This window comes from Neoarius graeffei, chromosome 20 (assembly GCF_027579695.1).
Source record: "Neoarius graeffei isolate fNeoGra1 chromosome 20, fNeoGra1.pri, whole genome shotgun sequence".
NCBI lineage: Eukaryota > Metazoa > Chordata > Actinopteri > Siluriformes > Ariidae > Neoarius > Neoarius graeffei.
In genome coordinates, this window is record NC_083588.1 from 67,579,671 (window position 1) to 67,603,661 (window position 23,991).

Genomic DNA, 23,991 nt, shown 5'->3' on the forward strand with positions numbered 1-23,991 from the left:
ATATACTGTTCCAGATCAACAATAAAAACATAAACAAATGCATTCTACTGCACAGAATGAAAAATGAAATGAAACTAATCATGTAAATAATGGAACAGAGAGTTACATGGAGATTTTACACATTAACTCTTTAGAAACAGATTGATACCAATCTGTTGCTTTAGCTACAAATTCTCATCAATCATCTAATAATATAATACATTTAAATAAGTCCTAAATTAATTACAGTTTACTGCATAATTATAACAAAACAATACATTATTCTAATACTCCATTTATTAGAAAATGTTTCCATACAAATTAATATTTCCAAAAACATTAAATATTTTTGACATAAATTTCAAGAAAACCTAAATAACATCAGGCAATATCTATTGATAACTATATCAAACAAAAATAAGATCAAGTTAACAATTCAACAGTATAAAAAAGCCAATGTGTGTTATTTTTTTTTATTTTTCTTTTTTTTAATTTTATGTATATAGCTACTTTTCGTCTTTGCTAAATTCTTCTATCTTAACTGTTCAATCACCAAAGCAAATTCCTTGTATGTGAGAACGGACTTGGCAATAAACTTGGTTCTGATTCTGAGAAAATGAGCTGTGAGATGTTAGTGTGAACTCTGAGGAATAATCTATAAGTTATTGAACTCTGTCAGGATCGATGAGAAGAAGAAACCTTTATTTGTCACATGCACACTTCAAGCACAGTGAAATTCATCCTCTGTATTTAACCCATCTGAAACAGTGAACACACGCATGCATGCACACACACACACACACACACACACACCCAGAGCAGTGGGCAGCCACACCAGAGCGCCCGGGGAGCAGTCAGGGGTTCGGTACCTCGCTCAAGGGCACCTCAGCCCAAGGCCGCCCCACGTTAACCTAACTGCATGTCTTTGGACTGTGGGGGAAACCGGAGCACCCGGAGGAAACCCACGCGGACACGGGGAGAACATGCAAACTCCACACAGAAAGGCCCTCGCCAGCCGCTGGGTTCAAACCCAGAACCTTCTTGCTGTGAGGCGACTGTGCTAACCACTACACCACCGTGCCGCCCGGGATGTGAATTATGTGACCGGTAAACACTGTTAAGACATAACTGAGAGAATAAAGTGAAAATTGAAAATAGCACGAGAAAATAATCCTGTTTCAACAACTGTCCTAAATAGAAAGGAGAACTATATGAAAGAGAAAGATACACTGTATAAGAGAAAATTTTAAATTAAAACCTCAAAACTCGATCAAAATCAATCACTTTCCAGATAATTCACTTGTAAACTTTCACTTAAAACTTTCAAACATAAATTCAAAATAGCACTAAGACATGACCGCACTATTCAAATACACTCAAACAAATTCGATAGTTACGGCCACCCGACCCAGCGTTAAAAATTTTCCAACTGAAATAAATTTGCGAGACCCAGATGTAAACATACAGACTTCTAAACTTTGACCCGTGTGGTCAGTGAATCACTTACCTTGCAAAATGTGTTGGTCTGGCTGGTCAAACATTTGCTTATCCATGGAAATTCATTCTCCCATGCAACCTGGGATTTGCATTCATATTTTTGCTATTTGGTATTGGGTTTAGTGGCCATGATGAATGACTGCTTGTAAAAAACGTCGGACAGCCCGGGTGAACCCTACATTACGGAAGTGACTGTCGTTCTGTTCATTGATTGGTTAAAAATCAGTTGACGTCAGCAGTGTTTCTCATACGATTCTGATTGGACATAATCGGGAGTATTTTTAACTTGGTGGTAGGGATTTCCCCAAACCGGGAGATTATCCAGTTTTTAACAAATACGATCGGGAGGTGGAGGCTAAAATCAGGAGCCTCCCGCTGAAATCGGGAGGGTTGGCAAGTATGAGTGACAGTAACGGAATCTTGAATCTTGTAAGTAATGGGGGGGGGGTTGTTAAAGTTGAGAAAATAAGAGGAGGGAATGAAAGGAAATAAAAATCAGGAGATATTTTTCTTGGGGCAAATTTGATCGGATACGACGCTTTAACACACAAACCAAATACACGCGATGGGTGTGGTAAGATGGCGCCCAGATGCCTTCACTCGTGTCTGCAGCGAGATTTTTTTTTAAGTGTCTCAGGAACAGAGCAGTGAGAGTAAATTACAGTAAATCAACACAAACTAGTGATCTGTGTTCTCATTAAACTCACACACTCCACTGTGACAGGGATTAAACACACAGAACGCTGTAGAGATCTCTTTACGGAGATCAATGGGTTATACTCCGAAACTTTTATTTTGAAAGCGGATGTTACATACCGGAAGTGTATGCTGTGTTCGTGCACGTGTGGTCGTTCTATATGTTTGATCCCTGTCACAGTGGAGTGTGTGAGTTTAATGAGAACACAGATCACTGGTTTGTGTTGATTTACTATAATTTTCTTTCACTAGTCTGATCCTCAGACACTTTTCACCAAAATATAAAATAGCGTGACATTTTAACAAGATGATTTTATGCTGTCATTCGCTCGCCTGCTAACTGAGAGGAGCCAAGCGGCTTAATTCAGTTAATTCGTGTTCGCTGTGTGTGTGTGTGTGTGTGTGGTCCGTAATTAAGACAGTTGTTCTGTTGTGTGTAAAATAACGTTTATTTGTGGGTGTGGCTGAATTAGCCGAGCCTGACACTGGCCTGTTTTTTTTTTTTTTAGCGGTGTCACCATGGAAACGGACACGTCACTGCTCCGAACTGAAGAGGAGGAGCTCTTTAACCTGCTGCAGGTGTTTCATAACATTCATCAATCACATTCACACCCTAGTGCAGGGGTGTCAAACCTGATCCATAAAGGGCCGTGTAGCTGCAGGTTTTCATTCCAGCCATGCAGCAGCACCCTGATTTGGCTTATTCAATCAACTGACACACCCACCCTTTAATCAAGGGTGGGTGTGGCTGCAAGTATTTGACTGTGTGAAGACAGTTCAGTTGATTGAATGAGCCAAGTCAGGTGTGCTGCTGCATGGCTGGAATGAAAACCTGCAGCCACACGGCCCTTTATGGATCAGGTTTGACACCCCTGCCCTAGTGACTGGGTGTATAACTCGCTGCAGCTCACCGACACACTGCTAATGAAATTCATGACTTTAAAGCTGTACGGCCTTTCAATTTAATAAACTCGGTGAAATTTAGTTCCGTCTGAAATGTGGTGATTGTGATATCTGTTTATTTCTGTAACATCTCACAAAATATCAGGCCATTCTGTGGCTGGGAAGTTATTTAATTTGAGGGGATTAAAGCAAATAATGTGCATGAAATCGCTCGCTTGGCGCAGTCAAGCAGACAGAGGAAGTCCGTGTGCGCATGCGCAGGTTTACCTTCTTCTTCTTCTTCTTTTGGGTTTTACGGCAGCTGGCATCCACAGTGTTGCATTACTGCCATCTACAGGTTTCCCTTTGAGCGTGCACTGACAGTTCCATCATTCTGTCGCTAAACGAACAGCTGATCACACCGAGGTGCTCGCTGAGCGCCCATATTTATTTGTTTGGTCCTGCGTTTCCTTTCCTTCGTATATAACATAACGTCTTTTCTTCTCGCTTTCTTTCCATTACTGTAGTCGCTCTTTCACGTTTCATTCGCACACTCATGTCCTCCATTTTTCTCTCCTGTTTCAAATTTGTATCCCACAATGCCTTGCGTGAACGGGGAAAGCCCACCACGTGATGCTTGATGTAGCATATTGAATTGGGTCATGGTGAAGCAGGAAAAAATAGCGGAGAATTTAGGGCCACGTGGCTCTAAATTCATTAATTATTCTATTTTTTAAAAAACTAATAAAATTGGAAGTCTGTGATTCGAATTCCATAGCTTTCGGAATTCTGAAATGAATTTGGAAATCTGAAAGGCAGTACAGCTTTAATCAGTGAAACGCACACTGTGCCATTCTCTCGGGTTATTAACTCACTCTGACTGAATCCTGAACCCTGGACATGTTTCAGTATTTCAGAATCTCCTGGGATTTTCACACAAAACTGTTATGAGTTTACACGCACAGCGGTGCAAAAAAGCAAAACAAACCCCTCCAGTGAGTGTTAGAACTTCAGGAGGAAACACCTTGTTGGTCCTGTGTGTGTGTGTGTGTGTTTTTTTTCCTGGCTGATGAGAGGAACCTGATGTGGTCTTGTGCTGTTGTTACTCGTCCACCTCAAGCTCCAAGATGCTTTTCTGCTCATCACAGTTGCAGAGAGTGATGAACAATCATTCATTAGTGAGTTATTGTAGACTTCCTGTCGGCTCAAACCGGTCTGATCTCCGTGCTCAGCGTAAATGAGTGCACCCCCTTTGAAAAGTAACATTTTAAACAATATCTTAATGAACACAATTTCCAAAATGTTGAAAAGACAAAGTTTAATATAACATCTGTTTAACTTATAACGTGAAAGTAAGGTTAATAATATAAACTTAGATTACACATTTTTTCAGTTTTACTCAAATTAGGGTGGTGCAAAAATGAGTACACCCCACAACAAAAACTACTACATCTAGTACTTTGTATGGCCTCCATGATTTTTAATGACAGCACCAAGTCTTCTAGGCATGGAATGAACAAGTTGGCGACATTTTGCAACATCAATCTTTTTCCATTCTTCAACAACGACCTCTTTTAGTGACTGGATGCTGGATGGAGAGCGATGCTCAACTTGTCTCTTCAGAATTCCCCAAAGAAAATAATTTCTTTACCAGAGGTGGAAAAACTGGATTGACAAAGTAAAAGTCCTGCTTAGGTTTTCCTTCTGCCTGTGCTCTCAACACAGGTGATTTCACCAATTAGCTCATCAACCTGGCTTAGGGGATGTGGTAATTAGGATCAGCTGGTTCATTGAATTGGCTGGAGCAAAAATGTGGCAGGGTTTTTACTTTCTGCACCCGGGTTTTTCCACCTCTGTTCTTTACACCACAAAGGTGAAGACTACAAGAAGATCAGCAAAGCTATCAGTCAGAATACTGTAGCAAAAGTGGTACAAAAATTTAAGAAAGATGGAACTGCAACCATCTCACAGAGACATCCAGGTCGTCCACGGAAGTTAACACCTCGACAGGAGCGTTTTCTGATGAGAAAGGTCGAAGAAAATCATCATGCAAGTTCACTGCAGTTATCTAAAGAAGTAGAAAGCCAAACTGGGGTGACTATTTCCCGTGACACAATACGGCGTACACTGCAGAGGAATGGCATGCATGGATGCCATCCACGAAAGAAGCCTCTCCTAAAGCCCAGGCACAAAAAAGCCCACCTAGAGTTTGCCAGGGCCCATGCTGACAAAGATGAAGCCTACTGGGACTCTATACTCTGGAGTGATGAGACCAAGATAAATGTTTTTGGAACTGATGGCTTCAAAACTGTATGGCGTCGCAAAGATGAGGAATACAAAGAAAACTGCATAGTGCCTACAGCGAAACATGGTGGTGGCAGTGTCCTCATGTGGGGCTGCATGAGTGCTGCTGGTGTCGGGGAGCTGCATTTCACTGATGGCATCATGAATTCACAGATGTATTGCTCTATACTGAAAGAGAAGATGCTACCATCACTCCGTGCCCTTGGTCGTCATGCACTTTTCCAACATGAGTAAACACATATCTAAGGCCACTGTTGGATTTCTGAAGAAGAACAGGGTGAACGTGATTCAGTGGCCAAGTACAGTTAGGTCCATATATATTTGGACACTGACACAAATTTTGTTTTTTTACCTGTTTACTGAAACATATTCAAGTTATAGTTATATAATGGACATGGACATAAAGTCCAGACTTTCAGCTTTCATTTGAGGGGATCCACATTAAAATTGGATGAAGGGTTTAGGAGTTTCAGCTCCTTAACATGTGCCATCCTGTTTTTAAATGGACCAAAAGTAATTGGACAATTGACTCAAAGGCTATTTCATGGGCAGGTGTGGGCAATTCCTTCATTATGTCATTCTCAATTAAGCAGATAAAAGGCTTGGAGTGGGCGGCACGGTGGTGTAGTGGTTAGCGCTGTCACCTCACAGCAAGAAGGTCCGGGTTCAAGCCCCGTGGCCGGCGAGGGCCTTTCTGTGTGGAGTTTGCATGTTCTCCCTGTGTCCGCGTGGGTTTCCTCCGGGTGCTCCGGTTTCCCCCACAGTCCAAAGACATGCAGGTTAGGTTAACTGGTGACTCTAAATTGACCGTAGGTGTGAATGTGAGTGTGAATGGTTGTGTGTCTATGTGTCAGCCCTGTGATGACCTGGTGTCTTGTCCAGGGTGTACCCCGCCTTTCGCCCGTAGTCAGCTGGGATAGGATCCAGCTTGCCTGCGACCCTGTAGAAGGATAAAGCGGCTACAGATAATGAGATGAGATGAAAGGCCTGGAGTTGATTTGAGGTGTGGTGCTTGCATTTGGAAGATTTTGCTGTGAAGAAAACATGCGGTCAAAGGAGCTCTCCATGCAGGTGAAACAAGCCATCCTTAAGCTGTGAAAACAGAAAAAACCCATCCGAGAAATTGCTACAATATTAGGAGTGGCAAAATCTACAGTTTGGTACATCCTGAGAAAGAAAGAAAGCACTGGTGAACTCATCAATGCAAAAAGACCTGGACGCCCACAGAAGACAACAGTGGTGGATGATCGCAGAATAATTTCCATGGTGAAGAGAAACCCCTTCACAACAGCCAGCCAAGTGAACAACACTCTCCAGGAGGTAGGCGTATCAATATCCAAATCTACCATAAAGAGAAGACTGCATGAAAGTAAATACAGAGGGTTCACTGCATGGTGCAAGCCACTCATAAGCCTCAAGAATAAAAAGGCTAGATTGGACTTTGCTAAAAACATCTAAAAAAGCCAGCATAGTTCTGGAAGAACATTCTTTGGACAGATGAAACCAAGATCAAACTCCACCAGAATGATGGAAAGAGAAAAGTATGGCAAAGGCGTGGTACAGCTCATCATCCAAAGCATACCACATCATCTGTAAAACACGGCGGAGGCAGTGTGATGGCTTGGGCATGCATGGCTGCCAGTGGCACTGGGTCACTAGTGTTTATTGATGATGTGACACAGGACAGAAGCAGCCGGATGAATTCTGAGGTATTCAGAGACATACTGTGTGCTCAAATCCAGCCAAACTGATTGGTCGGCGTTTCATAATACAGATGGACAATGACCCAAAACATAAAGCCAAAGCAACCCAGGAGTTTATTAAAGCAAAGAAGTGGAATATTCTTGAATGACCAAGTCAGTCACCTGATCTCAACCCAATTGAGCAGCATTTCACTTGTTAAAGACTAAACTTCAGACAGAAAGGCCCACAAACAAACAGCAACTGAAAACCGCTGCAGTAAAGGCCTGGCAGAGCATTAAAAAGGAGGAAACACAGCGTCTGGTGATGTCCATGAGTTCAAGACTTCAGGCAGTCATTGCCAACAAAGGGTTTTCAACCAAGTATTAGAAATGAACATTTTATTTACAATTATTTAATTTGTCCAATTACTTTTGAGCCCCTGAAATGAAGGGATTGTGTTAAAAAATGCTTTAGTTCCTCACATTTTTATGCAATCATTTTGTTCAACCCACTGAATTAAAGCTGAAAGTCTGAACTTCAACTGCATCTGAATTGTTTTGTTCAAAATTCATTGTGGTAATGTACAGAACCAAAATTAGAAAAATGTTGTCTCTGTCCAAATATTTATGGACCTAACTGTATGTCTCCTGATCTGAACTCAATCGAACACCTATGGGGAATTCTGAAGAGACAAGTTGAGCATCACTCTCCATCCAGCATCCAATCACTAAAAGAGGTCATTGTTGAAGAATGGAAAAAGATTGATGTTGTAAAATGTTGCCAACTTGTTCATTCCATGCCTAGAAGACTTGGTGCCGTCATTAAAAATCTTGGAGGCCATGTACTAGATGTAGTAGGTTTTTTTTTTGTGGGGTGTAGCTACTCATTTTTGCACCACCCTAGTTGGAGTAAAACTGAAAAATGTGTAATCTAAGTTATATTATTAACCTTACTTTTTCCTGTTATAAGTTAAACAGATGTTATATTAAACTTTGTCTTGTCAACATTTTGGAAATTGTGTTCATTGAGATATTGTTTAAAATGTTACTTTTCAAAGGGGGTGCACTCATTTACGCTCAGCACTGTGTGTGTACAGTGCCTTGAAAAAGTTTTCATACCCCTTAAACTTTTTCACATTTTTCCACCTTACAACCACGAACTTAAGTTTTTTTTATTGAGATTTTATGTGATAGACCAACACAGAGTAGCACATAATTGTGAAGTGAAACGAAAATGATAAATGGTCTTCAAAATTTTAAACAAATAAAAATCTGAAAAATGTGGTGTGCATTAGTATTCAGCCCCCTGTACTCTGATACCTCTAAATACAATCCAGTGCAATCAATTGCCTTCAGAAGTTGTCTAATTAGTTAATAGAGTCCTACTGTGTGTAATTTACTCTCAGCATAAATACACTTGTTCTGTGAAGGCCTCAGTGGTTTGTTAGAGAACACTGAAGAACAAACAGCATCATGAAGACCAAAGAACTCACCAGACAGATCAGGGATAAAGTTCTGGAGAAGTTTAAAGCAGGGTTAGGTAATAAAAAAATATCCCAAGCTCTGAACATCTCAAGAAGCACTGTTCAATCCATCATTCAAAAATGGAAAAAGTATGGCACGACTGCAAACCTACCAAGACATGGCCGTCCACCTAAACTGACAGAGCGAGCAAGGAGAGCACTGGTCAGAGAAGCAGCCAAGAGGCCCATGATCACTCTGGAGGAGCTGCAGAAATCCACAGCTCAGGTGGGAGAATCTGTGCACAGGACAACTATAAGTCGTTGTGGCAGCGGGGGCGTGGTCTAGCATCGGTCTGTGACAGGAGGGCGGAGTCAGGGAAAGTAAATGGCAGAATCACTACACCTGTCGTTAATTAATGTGTTTGTGTGTCTTCCCAGTGACCGCACCCTATTTAAGGAGAGAGAGGGAGAGCAGAGAGAGCTCTCTCCACAACCAGACGGCTGATGTGTGTGCGTGTCTGAGTGTGTGGGAATAGAGATAAAAAGCTGAATAAAAGAGAGTTGTGTGAAATCAGTTCTGTCCTGCCGTCCTTCTGTGCTCCACCCACCTACACGAACTACTACAGTGGTGCCGAAACCCGGGACGAGCACAGAAGACAACAGCCCCATGGAGTCCTCCACCTTCGCCGACCTGATCCACGCCCTCGCCACGGCCCAACAGAGCCAGCACCAGGCGCTGCTCGCCCTCCGAAAGGAGCAAGAACAACGGTTCGAGGCCCTGGTGCTGGCGCAACAGGACGATCGTCGGGCGTTCCGGCACCTCCTCGCGTCGGCGGGGTCCACCATCTCCACCGCCGCGGACCCTTCCCCCCTCACCCTCACGAAGATGGGCCCGCAGGACGACCCCGAGGCATTCTTCACGCTCTTTGAGCAGGTAGCAGAGACCTCGGGGTGGCCGGTGGAACAGCGCGCGGCGCGCCTCCTCCCCCTGCTAACGGGAGAGGTGCAGCTGGCCGCGCTACAGCTCCCCGCCGACCGCTGGCTGGCCTACGCGGACCTTTGCCAGGCCGACCTCCAGCGGGTGGGACGCACCCCAGAGCAACAACATCAGCGTTTCCGCGCTCTGCGCTTGGAGGAAGTTGGCCGGCCGTTCGCGTTTGGCCAGCAACTCCGGGACGCCTGCTGGTGGTGGTTGAGGGCCGACAGCTGCGACGCCGAGGGACTCATCGACCAGGTGGTACTGGAACAGTTCGTCGCGCGTTTACCAGCGGGAACCGCAGAGTGGGTCCAGTGCCACCGTCCGGCATCGCTGGATCAGGCAATCGAACTGGCGGAGGATCATCTGGCGGCTGTCCCGACGGCAGGACAGCAGACGACCCCTTCTCTCCTCTCCTCTCTCTCTCTCTCTCTCTCTCTCTCTCTCTCCCCCTCCCCTCCTCCTGTGTCTTCTCCTCGCCCCATTCCCCCACCGCGGAGGCAGGGGCCGGTGCCACCTCAGCCGGCCCGCGGTGCCCTTCCGTGTCTCCCTTCTGTGTCTGTCTCTCCTCCCCCCTCAGGTGAGTGAGCCCCAGAGCACTAGTGCAGAGAGGAAGCCCGGGCCGGTTTGCTGGCGCTGCGGGGAACCGGGCCACCTCCAACAGCAGTGCTCAGTAATGGAGCTGGGCGCGGTGGATCGGATCCCCAATGCGCCAGGAGCCGCCCTCGATCGGGCCGGAGTGTATCGCATGCTGGTGAGTATCCAAGGGGATACATATCAGGCGTTGGTGGGTTCTGGCTGTAATCAGACCTCAATCCACCAAAGCCTGGTGCAAGACGAAGCATTGGGGGGAGCACAATTGGTGAAGGTGTTGTGTGTGCATGGGGATGTTCACAACTACCCTTTAGTGTCAGTCCACATTTTTTTCCGAGGGGAAAAATTTATAGTGAAGGCGGCGGTTAATCCTCGCCTTACCCACTCTTTAATTTTGGGGACTGATTGGCCGGGATTTCGGGATTTAATGACACAGTAAAGAGTGGGTCCTGCCATTTGACAGGGGGAGGTCCCGGTGTCGCTTTGGCAGGAGCAGCTGTCACAGAGCCGTCTACGTCATCTCCGCGTCAGGGTGAGGAGCCGCCGGTTCTTCCTCTCTCTATTGGGGAATCCCTCGCGGATTTCCCGTTAGAGCAGTCGCGAGACGAGACTCTGCGGCATGCGTTTGACCAAGTGAGAGTAATCGATGGTCAAACGCTCCAGCCGAACGCCACCCCGTCCTTCCCCTACTTCACGATTATGAAGGATAGATTATACTGAGTGACGCAGGACACTCAAACTAAAGAGCGAGTCGCGCAGCTTTTAATTCCGAAGAGCCGCCGGGAATTGGTATTCCAGATGGCTCACTTTAATCCCGTGGCTGGACACTTAGGGCAGGATAAAACACTAGCCCGAATAATGGCCTGATTCTATTGGCCGGGGATTCGCGGCGATGTCCGTAGGTGGTGTATGGCATGCCGCGAATGCCAGTTAGTAAATCCAGCGGCCATTCCAAAAGCGCCTTTGCACCCTCTACCGTTAATCGAGACCCCGTTCGAAAGAATTGGGATGGATCTCGTCGGGCCATTAGATCAGTCAACACGAGGGTACCGCTTTATATTAGTTCTAGTGGACTATGCAAGGCGATACCTGGAAGCAGTGCCTCTTCGCAATATCTCAGCACGCAGTATTGCGGAGGCACTCTTCCACGTCATCTCCTGAGTTGGAATCCCGAAAGAGATTCTGACTGATCAAGGCACCTCGTTTATGTCACGAACACTGAATGAACTGTATGGGTTATTAGGTATTAAGCCGATCCGCACCAGCGTGTATCACCCACAAACGGATGGTTTAGTGGAACGGTTTAATCGCACCCTTAAAAACATAATTAAAAAATTTGTAAGTGAGGACGCATGTAACTGGGATAAATGGCTCGAACCCTTGCTCTTTGCAGTGCGAGAGGTCCCCCAAGCCTCCACGGGGTTCTCCCCATTTGAATTATTATATGGGCGTAAGCCGCGTGGCATTTTAGATGTGCTGTGAGAAAATTGGGAGGAGGGACCTTCACCAAGCAAAAATGAAATTCAATACGTTATTGACCTGCGCGCAAAACTCCACACACTCACACACCTAACCCAGGAGAATTTGCGGCAGGCCCAAGAACGGCAAACCTGCCTGTACGACAAGGGTACGCACCTTAGAGAGTTCGCACCGAGAGAGAAAGTACTCATACTGTTGCCCACATCGAGCTCTAAATTAGTCGCCAAGTGGCAAGGACCCTTTGAGGTCACACGGCGAGTCGGGGACGTCGACTATGAGGTGAAGCGAACAGACAGGGGTGGGGCGCTACAGATTTACCACCTCAACCTACTCAAACTCTGGAACGAGGAGGTCCCCGTGGCGTTGGTGTTGGTGGTTCCGGAGAAGGCGGAGCTGGGGCCGGAGGTTCAAAAAGGAACATTAGCATCACGTCCCTCTCCGGTCCCCTGTGGAGACCACCTCTCCCCGACCCAAGTCGCGGAGGTTGCCCAGTTGCAGACCGAGTTTTCGGACGTGTTCTCGCCCCTGCCCGGCCGCACTAACCTCATAGAGCACCACATTGAGACACCCCCGGGGGCGGTAGTGCGTAGCCGCCCTTACAGGTTACCCGAACACAAGAAAAAGGTGGTTCGGGAAGAACTCGAGGCCATGCTCGAAATGGGCATCGTCGAGGAGTCCCACAGTGACTGGAGCAGCCCGGTGGTCTTGGTACCCAAGGCCGACAGGTCGGTCCGGTTCTGTGTAGACTATAGAAAAGTCAACGCGGTGTCTAAATTCGATGCGTACCCAATGCCTCGTATTGATGAGTTGCTTGATCGGCTAGGCACGGTTTTTATTTGACACTGGATTTAACAAAGGGTTATTGGCAGATCCCCTTGACTCCATTATCCCGGGAAAAAATGGCCTTTTCCACACCGTTCGGCTTACACCAATTCGTCACACTTCCTTTTGGGCTGTTTGGGGCGCCCCCTACGTTTCAGCGGCTGATGGACAGGGTCCTCCGCCCCCACGCCACCTATGCGGCCGCGTACCTAGACGATATCATTATTTATAGTAATGACTGGCCGCGGCACCTACAACACCTGAGGGCCGTCCTTAGGTCGCTGAGGCGGGTGGGTCTCACAGCTAACCCGAAGAAGTGTGCGATTGGGTGGGTGGAAGTACGGTTTCTGGGCTTCCACTTGGGCAATGGGCAGGTGCGTCCCCAGATTAACAAGACCGCAGCGATTGCAGCCTGCCCGAGGCCCAAGACCAAAAAGGGGGTGAGACAGTTCCTGGGGCTGGCTGGCTATTATCGTGGGTTTATACCTAATTATTCGGACGTCACCAGCCCGCTGACTGATCTGACTAAAAGGGGGGCACCAGATCCGGTCCAGTGGACGGAGCAATGCCAGCGGGCTTTTTCTAAGGTAAAGGCTGCACTGTGTGGGGGGCCACTTTTACACTCCCCTGACTTTTCTCTCCCCTTTATGTTGCAGACGGATGCGTCGGACAGAGGGCTGGGGGCGGTTTTGTCCCAGGAGGTGGAGGGGGAGGATCGCCCAGTCTTATACATTAGTCAGAAGCTGTCGGTGCATGAGGGGCGCTACAGTACCATCGAGAAGGAGTGCCTGGCGATCAAGTGGGCGGTCCTCGCCCTCCGGTACTACCTGCTGGGACGCCCTTTCACCCTCTGTTCAGACCACGCGCCCCTCCAGTGGCTCCACCGCATGAAGGATGCCAACGCGCGGATCACCCGTTGGTATCTGACACTCCAACCCTTTAATTTCAAGGTGATCCACAGGCCGGGGGCGCAGATGGTCGTGGCGGACTTCCTCTCCCGTCAAGGGGGGGGAGTCGGCTGCGGGCCGGATGGCTGCCCGGCCTGAGTCGGGCGGTGGGGGTATGTGGCAGCGGGGGCGTGGTCTAGCATCGGTCTGTGACAGGAGGGCGGAGTCAGGGAAGGTAAGTGGCAGAATCACTACACCTGTCGTTAATTAATGTGTTTGTGTGTCTTCCCAGTGACCGCGCCCTATTTAAGGAGAGAGAGCGAGAGCAGAGGGAGCTCTCTCCACAACCAGATGGCTGATGTGTGTGCGTGTGTCTTAGTGTGTGGGAATAGAGATAAAAGCTGAATAAAAGAGAGTTTTGTGAAATCAGTTCTGTCCTGCCGTCCTTCTGTGCTCCACCCACCTACACGAACTACTACAGTCGTACACTCCACAAATCTGGCCTTTTTGGAAGAGTGGCAAGAAGAAAGCCATTGTTGAAAGACAGGCATAAGAAGTTCCATTTGCAGTTTGCCAGAAGCCATTTAGGGGACACAGCAAACATGTGGAAGAAGGTGCTTTGGTCAGATGAGACCAAAGTTGAACTTTTTGGCCTAAATGCAAAGCGCTACGTGTGGCGGAAAACTAACACTGCTCACCACCCTGCACACACCATCCCCACTGTGAAACATGGTGGTGGCAGCATCATGCTATGGGGATGGTTTTCTTCAGCAGGGACAGGGAAGCTGGTCAGAGTTGATGGGAAGATGGGCAGAGCTAAATACAGGGCAATCCTGGAAGAAAACCTGTTGGAGGCTGCAAAAGACTTGGGACTGGGAAGGAGATTCACCTTCCAGCAAGACAATGACCCTAAACATACAGCCAGAGCTACAATGGAATGGTTTAGATCAAAGAATATTCATGTGTTAGAATGGCCCAGTCAAAGTCCAGACCTAAATCCCATTCAGCATCTGTGACAAGACTTGAAAATTGCTGTTCACAGACGCTCTCCATCCGATCTGGCTGAGCTTGAGCTATTTTGCAAAGAAGAATGGGCAAAAATTTCAGGGTCTAGATGTGCAAAGCTGGTAGAGACATACCACAAAAGACTTGCAGCTGTAATTGCAGCAAAAGGTGGCTCTACAAAGTATTGAGGCAGGGGGGCTGAATACTAATGGACATCACATTTTTTCAGATTTTTATTTGTTTAAAATTTTTAAGACCATTTGTCATTTTCGCTTCACTTCACAATTATGTGCTACTCTGTGTTGGTCTATCACATAAAATCTCAATAAAAAACTTTTAAGTTCGTGGTTGTAAGGTGGAAAAATGTGAAAAAGTTCAAGGGGTATGGATACTTTTTCAAGGCACTGTGTGTATATAATATATATAAAATGTGTGTGTGTGTGTGTGTGTATATATATATATATATATATATATATATATATTAGTGCTGTCAAAAATGTCGCGTTATCACGTTAACTTGACTCAATTTTAACGGCGATAATTTTTTTATCGCGAGATTAACGCTCTGTGACATGTAGGTTTTTCATAAGCTTTTGAAACTGTGCTAGGAACTTGGAACAGAACAGAGACTTTGCTTAGAAAAACGATAGCAGCTAGACTGTAATGCCACGCCCCGCACAGCCAGAGTTCTCTGCCCTCCCCCCAAAGAACCAGTGTGGGCAGCTCGCGCTGCCGCGTCTTGGGACGAAGAGCCACGGTGCTCGGCTTAGGTTTCGTTTTCCCATCGGCGGCTCCAGCCCAACTTTGCAGTGGCTGTGACAAGACGTGTTATACGGAGCCGTAGTAACTTGTCCCCTCACTTTTAATTACCCGAGCGCACGCCTTAACGCAATGCGTGCGCACGGGTTATAACTCGTGCGCGCGCATTAATATCTCGTGCACACGCCTTATAAGTAGTTCCCACGCTTTATTTTTAATTCACCATGTCTCCTCTGTGGCTCCGTAGTGTTATACTCTGCAATTAAAAAAAAAAAACAAAACATTGGTACAACGCAAGCCCATTCACTTTTTTATGCTGATAAGAGAATTACAATGGTTTTTCATGTGACAAAAATGTGCGATTAAATTGCGATTAATCGCGAGTTAACTATGACAGTCGCGACATTAATTGCGATTAAATATTTTAATCGCTTGACAGCACTAAGATATATATATATATATATATATATATATATATATATATATATATATGTGCCCCTCCTAGAACTGCCACCTTATTGTGGTGGAGGGGTTTGTGTGCTTGAATGGTCCTAGGAGCTATGTTGTCGGGGGCATTATGCCCCTGTCAGGGTTTCTCAAGGCAGACAGGTCCTAGGTGACAGGCCAGACCAAGAGCAGTTCACCAAAACCCCTAATGGAGCAACAACCATGGACCAAGACGTCACCCGGGATGGCGCAGCCGGGGCCCCAGCCTGGAGCCAAGCCCAGGGTTGGGGCTCGCATGCGAGCGCTTGTTGGCCAGGCCTTTGCCCATGGGGCCCGGCCGGGCTCAGCCCGAAGAGGTGACGTGGGCCCGACCTCCTGTGGGTTCACCACCCACAGAGGTAGCAGTAGGGGGCTGGTGCAGTGTGGATTGGGTGGCAGTCAAAGGCAGGGGCCTTGACGACCTTATCCCCGGTCACAGCAGCTAGCTGTTGGGACATGGAATGTCACTTCGCTGGGGGGGAAAGAGCCTGAGCTTGTGCGGGAGGTTGAGAGGTACCGGCTAGAGATAGTCAGGCTCACCTCCACGCACAGCTTGGGCTCTGGAACTCAGCTCCTTGAGAGGGGCTGGACTCTCCACTTCTCTGGAGTAGCCCATGGTGAGCGGCGGCGGGCTGGTGTGGGCTTGCTTATAGCTCCCCAGCTCAGCCGCCATGTGTTGGAGTTTACCCCAGTGAACGAGAGGGTTGCCTCTCTGCGCCTTCGGATTGGGGAGAGGGCTCTTGCTGTTGTTTGTGCCTACGGTCCGAATAGCAGCGTAGAGTATCTGGCCTTCTTGGAGTCCCTGGGAGAAGTACTGAGGGGTGCTCAGACTTGGGATTCCATTGTGCTACTGGGGGACTTCAATGCTCACGTGGGCGATGACAGTGACACCTGGAGGGGCGTGGTTGGGAGGAGCGGCCTCCCCGATCTGAACCCAAGTGGTGTTTTGTTATTGGACTTCTGTGCTAGTCACAGTTTGTCCATAACAAACACCATGTTCAAGCATAGGGGTGTCCATAAGTGCACGTGGCACCAGGACACCTTAGGTCAGAGGTCGATGATAGACTTTGTTGTCGTTTCATCTGATCTCCGGCCCTATGTCTTGGACACTCGGGTGAAGAGAGGGGCTGAGCTGTCAACTGATCACCACCTGGTGGTGAGTTGGATCCGCTGGCGGAGGAGGAAGCTGGACAGACCTGGCAGGCCCAAACATATGGTGAGGGTCTGCTGGGAACGTCTGGCCGAGCACTCTGTTGGGGAGGTCTTTAACTCCCACCTCCGGGAGAGCTTTTCCCAGCTTCCGGGGGAGGCGAGGGACATTGAGTCTGAGTGGACCATGTTCTCTACCTCCATTGTGGACACGGCTGTTCGGAGCTGTGGCCGCAAGGTCTCCGGTGCCTGTCGTGGCGGCAATCCCTGAACCCGGTGGTGGACACCGGAAGTAAGGGATGCCGTCAAGCTGAAGAAGGAGTCTTATCGGGCCATGTTGACCTCCAGGACTCCTGAGGCAGCTGACGGGTATCGGCAGGCCAGGCGTGCTGCAGCTCGGGCAGTTGCGGAGGCAAAAACTCTGAACTGGGAGGAGTTCGGGGAGGCCATGGAGAAGGACTATTGGTCGGCCTCGAAGAAATTCTGGCAAACCGTCCAGCGCCTCAGGAGGGGGAAGCAGTACTCTGCCAACACTGTTTACAGTGCGGGTGGGGAGCTGTTGACCTCGACTGGGGATATTGTCGGGCGGTGGAAGGAATACTTTGAGGATCTCCTCAATCCCACCGTCATGTCTTCCATTGAGGAGACTGAGGCTGATGACTCAGAGGTGGACTCGTCCATTACCGAAGCCGAAGTCACTGAGGTGGTTTGCAAGCTCCTCGGTGGCAAGGCACCGGGGGTGGATGAGATCCGCCCTGAGTATCTCAAGTCTCTGGATGTTGTGGGGCTGTCTTGGTTGGCACACCTCTCCAACATCACGTGGCGATCGGGGACAGTGCCTCTGGAGTGGCAGACTGGGGTGGTGGCCCCTCTTTTTAAGAAAGGGGACCGGAGAGTGTGCTCCAATTATAGGGGAATCACACTTCTCAGCCTCCCAGGGAAGGTTTACTCCAGGGTACTGGAGAGGAGAATTCGACCGATAGTCGAACCTCGGATCCAGGAGGAACAATGCGGTTTTCGTCCTGGTCGTGGAACACTGGACCAGCTCTGTACCCTTCATAGGGTGCTCGAGGGTTCATGGGAGTTTGCCCAACCAGTCCACATGTGCTTTGTGGATCTGGAGAAGGCATTTGACCGTGTCCCCCGTGGTATTCTGTGGGGGGTACTTCGGGAGTATGGGGTTCGGGGCCCTTTGCTAAGGGCTGTCCGGTCCCTGTACGAACGGAGCAAGAGTCTGGTTTGCATTGCCGGCAGTGAGTCAGACCTGTTCCCAGTGCATGTTGGACTCCGGCAGGGCTGCCCTTTGTCACCGGTTCTGTTCATAATTTTTATGGACAGAATTTTTAGGCGCAGCCAGGGGCCGGAAGGAATCCTGTTTGGGAACTACAGGATTTCATCTCTGCTTTTTGTGGATGATGTTGTTCTACTGGCTTCTTCAAACCAGGACCTCCAGCATGCACTGGGGCGGTTTGCAGTCAAGTGTGAAGCGGCTGGGATGAGAATCAGCACCTCCAAGTCCGAGGCCATGGTTCTCGACCGGAAAAGGGTGGCTTGCCCTCTTCAGGTTGGTGGAGAAGTCCTGCCTCAAGTGGAGGAGTTTAAGTATTTCGGGATCTTGTTCACGAATGAGGGAAGGATGGAGCGTGAGATCGACAGGCGGATTGGTGCAGCCTCCGCAGTGATGCGGTCGCTTTACCAGTCCGTCGTGGTGAAGAAGGAGCTGAGCCAAAAGGCGAAGCTCTCAATTTACCGGTCGATCTACGTTCCGACTCTCACCTATGGTCATGAGCTTTGGGTAATGACTGAAAGAACAAGATTGCGGATACAAGCGGCCGAAATGAGTTTCCTTCGCAGGGTGGCTGGGCGCTCCCTTAGAGATAGGGTGAGAAGCACAGTCACTCGGGAGGAGCTCGGAGTAGAGCCACTGCTCCTCCATATTGAGAGGAACCAGCTGAGGTGGCTCGGGCATCTTTTTCGGATGCCTCCTGGACACCTCCCTGGGGAGGTGTTCCAGGCATATCCTCCCGGGAGGAGGCCCCGGGGAAGACCCAGGACACGCTGGAGGGACTATGTCTCTCGGCTGGCCTGGGAACGCCTCGATGTTCTTCCCGAGGAGCTGGCCGAGGTGTCTGGGGAGAGGGAAGTTTGGGCTTCCATACTTAGACTGTTGCCTCCGCGACCCGGTCCCGGATAAAGCGGAAGAAGACGAGACTATATATATATATATATATATATATATATATATATATATATGTGTGTGTGTGTGTGTATATGTGTATATATATATATATATATATATAATATACACACACACACACACACACACACACACATCTCGTCGCTGTCAGGTCAAAACCTGCTATGTGACATTTTTCCTTTTTTACAGGAGACGTAAAAAACTGAATAAAACTCTGAAATAACAGGCTGAGAAGCCATTAAAAGTTGTTCTATTATTAGCTTGGTCAGTTAAATATCCATCAAAATAGCTAATTGCAGCATTATATTCGTGTAAGTTGCAAAAAAAATCATCCTTGAGAATTGACCTAAATTGTCACATAGCAGGTTTTGAACTGACAGAGACGATACACACACACACACACACACACACGCGCGCGCGCACATTTTATATATATACACATATACACAGACACAGTATATGCATGCGTGTGACTGCATACCTGGGTTCTTTTTGAAGATGTTTTCATCAGGGATGAGACATTGGGCAGTGTTTTACTCTGCTGCACTGCAGGAATGTCATCTCTCAGCTTTTTAATCTCACACACTGACCTCTGAGGTTCTTTTCTTGTTGAAATCACATATGCACGCACATTTATCTTATCAGCCTTGTCTCTGTCTCACACAGACACACACACAAACACTCAGACATATCAGAAGAGAATGATCTGAATCAGATAAACCACTAAACCTCAACATCATCTCAGGTGAACCTGTGGAATAGGATATAATTTATTTTGGATGTTTGGGATTTTATCAGAGAGAGAGAGAGCGCGCACGCGTGTGTGTGTGCGCCCCCCCCCCCCCCAGTGAAAGTGAGAGGATCAATGACAGTTGGGATTTTATTTAATAATAAATTTGTGTTTTATTTTTAGAGGGTGGGGAAAACCCAGACAGACATGCCGTCTAAAGTCATCCGCCCACAGCCAGGTGTGTGTGTGTGTGTGTGTGTGTTCAAGGTGTGTGTTCAAGGTGTGTGTTCAAGGTGTGTGTTCAAGGTGTGTGTTCAAGGTGTGTGTTCAAGGTGTGTGTTCAAGGTGTGTGTGTGTTCAAGGTGTGTGTGTGTTCAAGGTGTGTGTGTGTGTTCAAGGTGTGTGTGTGTGTGTGTGTGTGTGTGTGTGTGTGTGTGTGTGTGTTCAAGGTGTGTGTGTGTTCAAGGTGTGTGTGTGTGTGTTCAAGGTGTGTGTGTGTGTGTTCAAGGTGTGTGTGTGTGTGTTCAAGGTGTGTGTGTGTGTGTTCAAGGTGTGTGTGTGTTCAAGGTGTGTGTGTGTTCAAGGTGTGTGTGTGTGTGTGTGTGTGTGTGTGTGTGTGTTCAAGGTGTGTGTGTGTGTGTTCAAGGTGTGTGTGTGTGTGTTCAAGGTGTGTGTGTGTTCAAGGTGTGTGTGTGTGTGTGTGTGTGTGTGTGTGTGTGTGTGTGTTTTCAAGGTGTGTGTGTGTGTGTTCAAGGTGTGTGTGTGTGTGTGTGTGTGTGTTCAAGGTGTGTGTTCGTTCAAGGTGTGTGTGTTTTCAAGGTGTGTGTGTGTGTGTTCGTTCAAGGTGTGTGTGTTCGTTCAAGGTGTGTGTGCGTGTTCAAGGTGTGTGTGTGCGTGTTCAAGGTGTGTGTGTGCGTGTTCAAGGTGTGTGTGTGCGTGTTCAAGGTGTGTGTATGTGTGTGTGTGCAAGGTGTGTGTGTGTGTGTGCGTGTTCAAGGTGTGTGTGTTCAGCAGGGATGAGAGTTTTCCGCTTTTCGGTGGATTTCCGCTTTTTCTGAGGGTTGGGGTATGTTCCTTTGTGATACTCAAGCGTACGACAATGTTACATGTTTACATTTTCGCCATCTTTAGTCTCGCTAAGTCTCACGGTAGAATACGTGTTATCTACAATGTAATTGGCCAAAACATCGCTGGCGAGAGCATGATAGCCAATCATAACAGTTCTTACAAGAGTACCCGCATCGTTCTATTTTATCGAAACTTGCACATGTTCATCGTTGCTGCGCTTCAAAAATACGTTTCTCTTTCGTATCGGCTTTTTTACTCAAAATGCCGAATACAATTGACAAGCGAGACGAAGCGAAGGTACGTGAAATCGATGCTGGTATAAAAAACAGAGAGAGGACTGACAAGCTTTTGTCTTTGGCCAAAAAGCTGAAGAAGTCGTTGAAATTATTAAATGAAGATGAGAAATGACTGTGAACTATAAATAATTGTATAAAGTGTACATAGACATTATCCCATAAACTTAGCATTCGTTTGATTTAATACATTGAACATGTATATGATGGTCAGTAAATCTGAATTAATGCTGACAGTTTTGAAAACTTAAATATTTCAAAAGACTTTGAAATCATATGCAACTAATGAGGACATAGGGTGACTGACCTTTTCTCCCTAAGAAATTTTATTTAATATATGAACATTTTGATTATTAACAAAACTTGTTTAATGTGAATTTAGTTTGTCATTTTTGTTGATCATAAATTATAACCATACCCTTTAATGTAGAATGTGATTTTATTTTGAATTCAAACAATACTCCTATTGATTTGAAGCATATTTTCATGTAAATATATAAAAAAAGACAACAGATTTTTTTGTCTACTACAGCTCAGATTGCAGGAAAAGTGGTTTGTAAGGCCTTATTTTAAAAAATTTTCCTGGGGGGGTATCCCTCCCAGACCCCCGGCTTCGGGCGCCATCTTGTTTTCTGCTTTTTTGGTGACCACCCACTCTCATCCCTGGTTCAGTGTGTGCTCAAGGTGTGTGTGTGTTCAAGGTGTGCGTGTTAAAGGTCCCATGGCATGGTGGTTTGTTGATGCTTTAAACGGGCTCGTGGAGGTTTCCGGATGTTATATCCACAGCCTTTCTTGAAATGAACCCTCGGCACGTAAATATAGCCTCCTGGGAGAAAGCCCCATTTCAGCGCTTTTCCCAGTGCGTTGTTTTGCTAATGAGAAGCAGGAGGCGGGGAAGGGTAGAGGGTGGGGGCGGGCCATGGGGGGAGGGGGAGGGGCTTGACCAAGCTGCGCGCACACATACTCGCTGCTATCAGCGCCTGTAGCCACGCTGCTAAGACAAAACCCCGTTCTCCCTCGGACTCCTTTCGTAAACTCAACGTGACACAGAGAACAGAGAGTGAGAGTGTTCGGAGTGGTAGTTTACGAACGTATAATACCCTAGGCTTGAACACGCACTCCATAACCAAAGAGGATAGAAGCAGCAACTATAGCAACATATCGCTTATCCAACAGAAGACATGCGTTGCGGAGCAATAGTCAAACATAAGCTCATAAGTTACAGTCAATTTCCAGACTAAACTCAGTTTAACAGAGCATGCTGCATGCTCTTTAGTTTTGTAGCGCAGATTACCTGGCTAACTGCAGGAAGCGGTTAGCTGCACAGCTAATGTAGCCATTGCTAGGCTAACGCACCGATTTTAAAACATGGCAAAACGACCAGTTATACACTTGTTCGGTGTTTGTGGCTGATGCGGCAGGGATGCTTGGTACGGACCCAGGCTTCAGTGACAGTTGATGTGCAAAACCTGCCCTGTACTGTCCCAAGTTGTGGAAACATTCATCAGGAAAATGCTTCCGACAAACATACACCGTCTTAGGTAGACTCGACGGCGTATTATTGAAGTAAATAAAATTAAGCCACTGTGTCTTCAGGGTCTCTCCCGTCGGCAGTAAAAACAGACTCTCTTCTGTGTCGTCACATCCATGTACAGCGCAATTTCCATGTTTCGCTCGCTTAGGTGACGCCATGTTGTTGTGTCCTCTATGGTCTCCTCACTACAACTGGGCGGGCAATCCATACAGTGGGTGGGAATCCAGAGGGGGGGTGTGGGGATCATCTCCCTTGCTGACGTAGTAAAGGGAAGAGCTTATCAACACGCTGTTTTGACGCGCCATTCTCAAATGTTGGGCATAGTTTGGTTTACACATTATGAAATTTCTAGCCACTGGGGTGACTTAAGAAGGTCAGAGGAACTCATTTTAACGTTGAAAAACCTCAGAAAGTGAAAATTTCATGCCATGGGACCTTTAAAGGTGTTCATGTGTGCGTTTCTGTTAAAGGTTTTCAGGTGTGTTTGTTGTGTGTTCAAAGAGTTCAGGTGTGTGTGTGTGTGTGTGTGTGTGTGTGTGTGTGTGTGTGTGTGTGTTAAAGGTGTTTAGGTGTGTGTGTGTGTGTGTTAAAGGTGTGTACTGTTCCTCGTGTTTCTGCTCGTCCCCAGGTGTGTGTTTAAAGACCTTCTCTCTGGCAGACAAGCAGAAGGTGTTTGTGAATATCTGTCAGTCAGCTGATGTCCCGCCCCCTCCACCCATTTCCCATGATGCACTGCTTGAGCTGTTGGACTCGGATGATCCGGCCGGATATAAAGTTCCCATGAGTCTCGGTGAAGCTCACACTGAAATGGACAACAGTGAGTGTTTCCTGTTTCTAAACCACTTCCTGTTTAATCTCTGCCTTCAGTCCCACCTCCTGTATGTTTATTTCTGTTTGTGGAACCTTTACTTTTCTTTAGTGTTTTCGCAATAAAAATACGCATCTCCTGATACACAGATTTCTCCATAATTATTGGCATGCTTTTGTAAAAATCAGTAAAAAAGAGTTTGAAATAAAATGCACCTTTTGCTGAAGTCGCTTCAGCTCACACTGAAAAATGAGAGAAATTCAACCTTTTAATTAAAATAAATTTATTCAGAGAAAAACAAATTCCTCATCAAGAAATCATTATTTTCAACAAAAATGTGTCATTATTATTGTCCTCCCTGCATTTCATACTATGTCCAACCCCCTTTGTCAGTAAAACAGCACTGAGTTTCTCCTCTAACATTTTATAAGGTTGGAGATCCAGAGCGGGGCATTGAGCCCATTCCTCTTTACACAGTATCTCCAGATCATCCAGGGTCCTCGATCTAGAGGTCTGCGCGGGTCGGATTTTTCAGTCCCGCTCCCGCTCGCGCCCGCATTGTGCAGTCCCACTCCCGCCCGCGCCCACAAAAAAATTATGATTTTCAGTCCCACTCCCGCCCGCGCCTGCCATATTTTGTCCCGCTCCCGCCCGCAAATCCCGCATGATGCAGACGTTCACGTTATTTCTCAGGAAAGTTC

At 47.1% G+C, this 23,991-nt stretch overlaps 1 protein-coding gene across 4 annotated transcripts in view; it reads left to right on the forward strand.

Moving 5' to 3' along the window:
- Positions 1-1,809: 1,809 nt before the first annotated feature.
- The window catches only part of pih1d1 (PIH1 domain containing 1), a 35,608-nt gene continuing 13,426 nt past the window's right edge, over positions 1,810-23,991 (forward strand). Inside the window, exons 1-4 of one of the 4 annotated variants that reach the window (XM_060902374.1) lie at positions 1,810-1,905; positions 2,682-2,751; positions 19,771-19,825; positions 23,111-23,299. In XM_060902374.1, the coding sequence (XP_060758357.1) occupies positions 2,692-2,751; positions 19,771-19,825; positions 23,111-23,299 (304 nt within the window). In that variant the 5' untranslated portion in view covers positions 1,810-1,905; positions 2,682-2,691. Of the gene's footprint in view, positions 1,906-2,296; positions 2,390-2,681; positions 2,752-19,770; positions 19,826-23,110; positions 23,300-23,991 lie in introns of those variants that run through there. The other 3 variants (XM_060902373.1, XM_060902371.1, XM_060902372.1) reach the window with 3 other exon arrangements.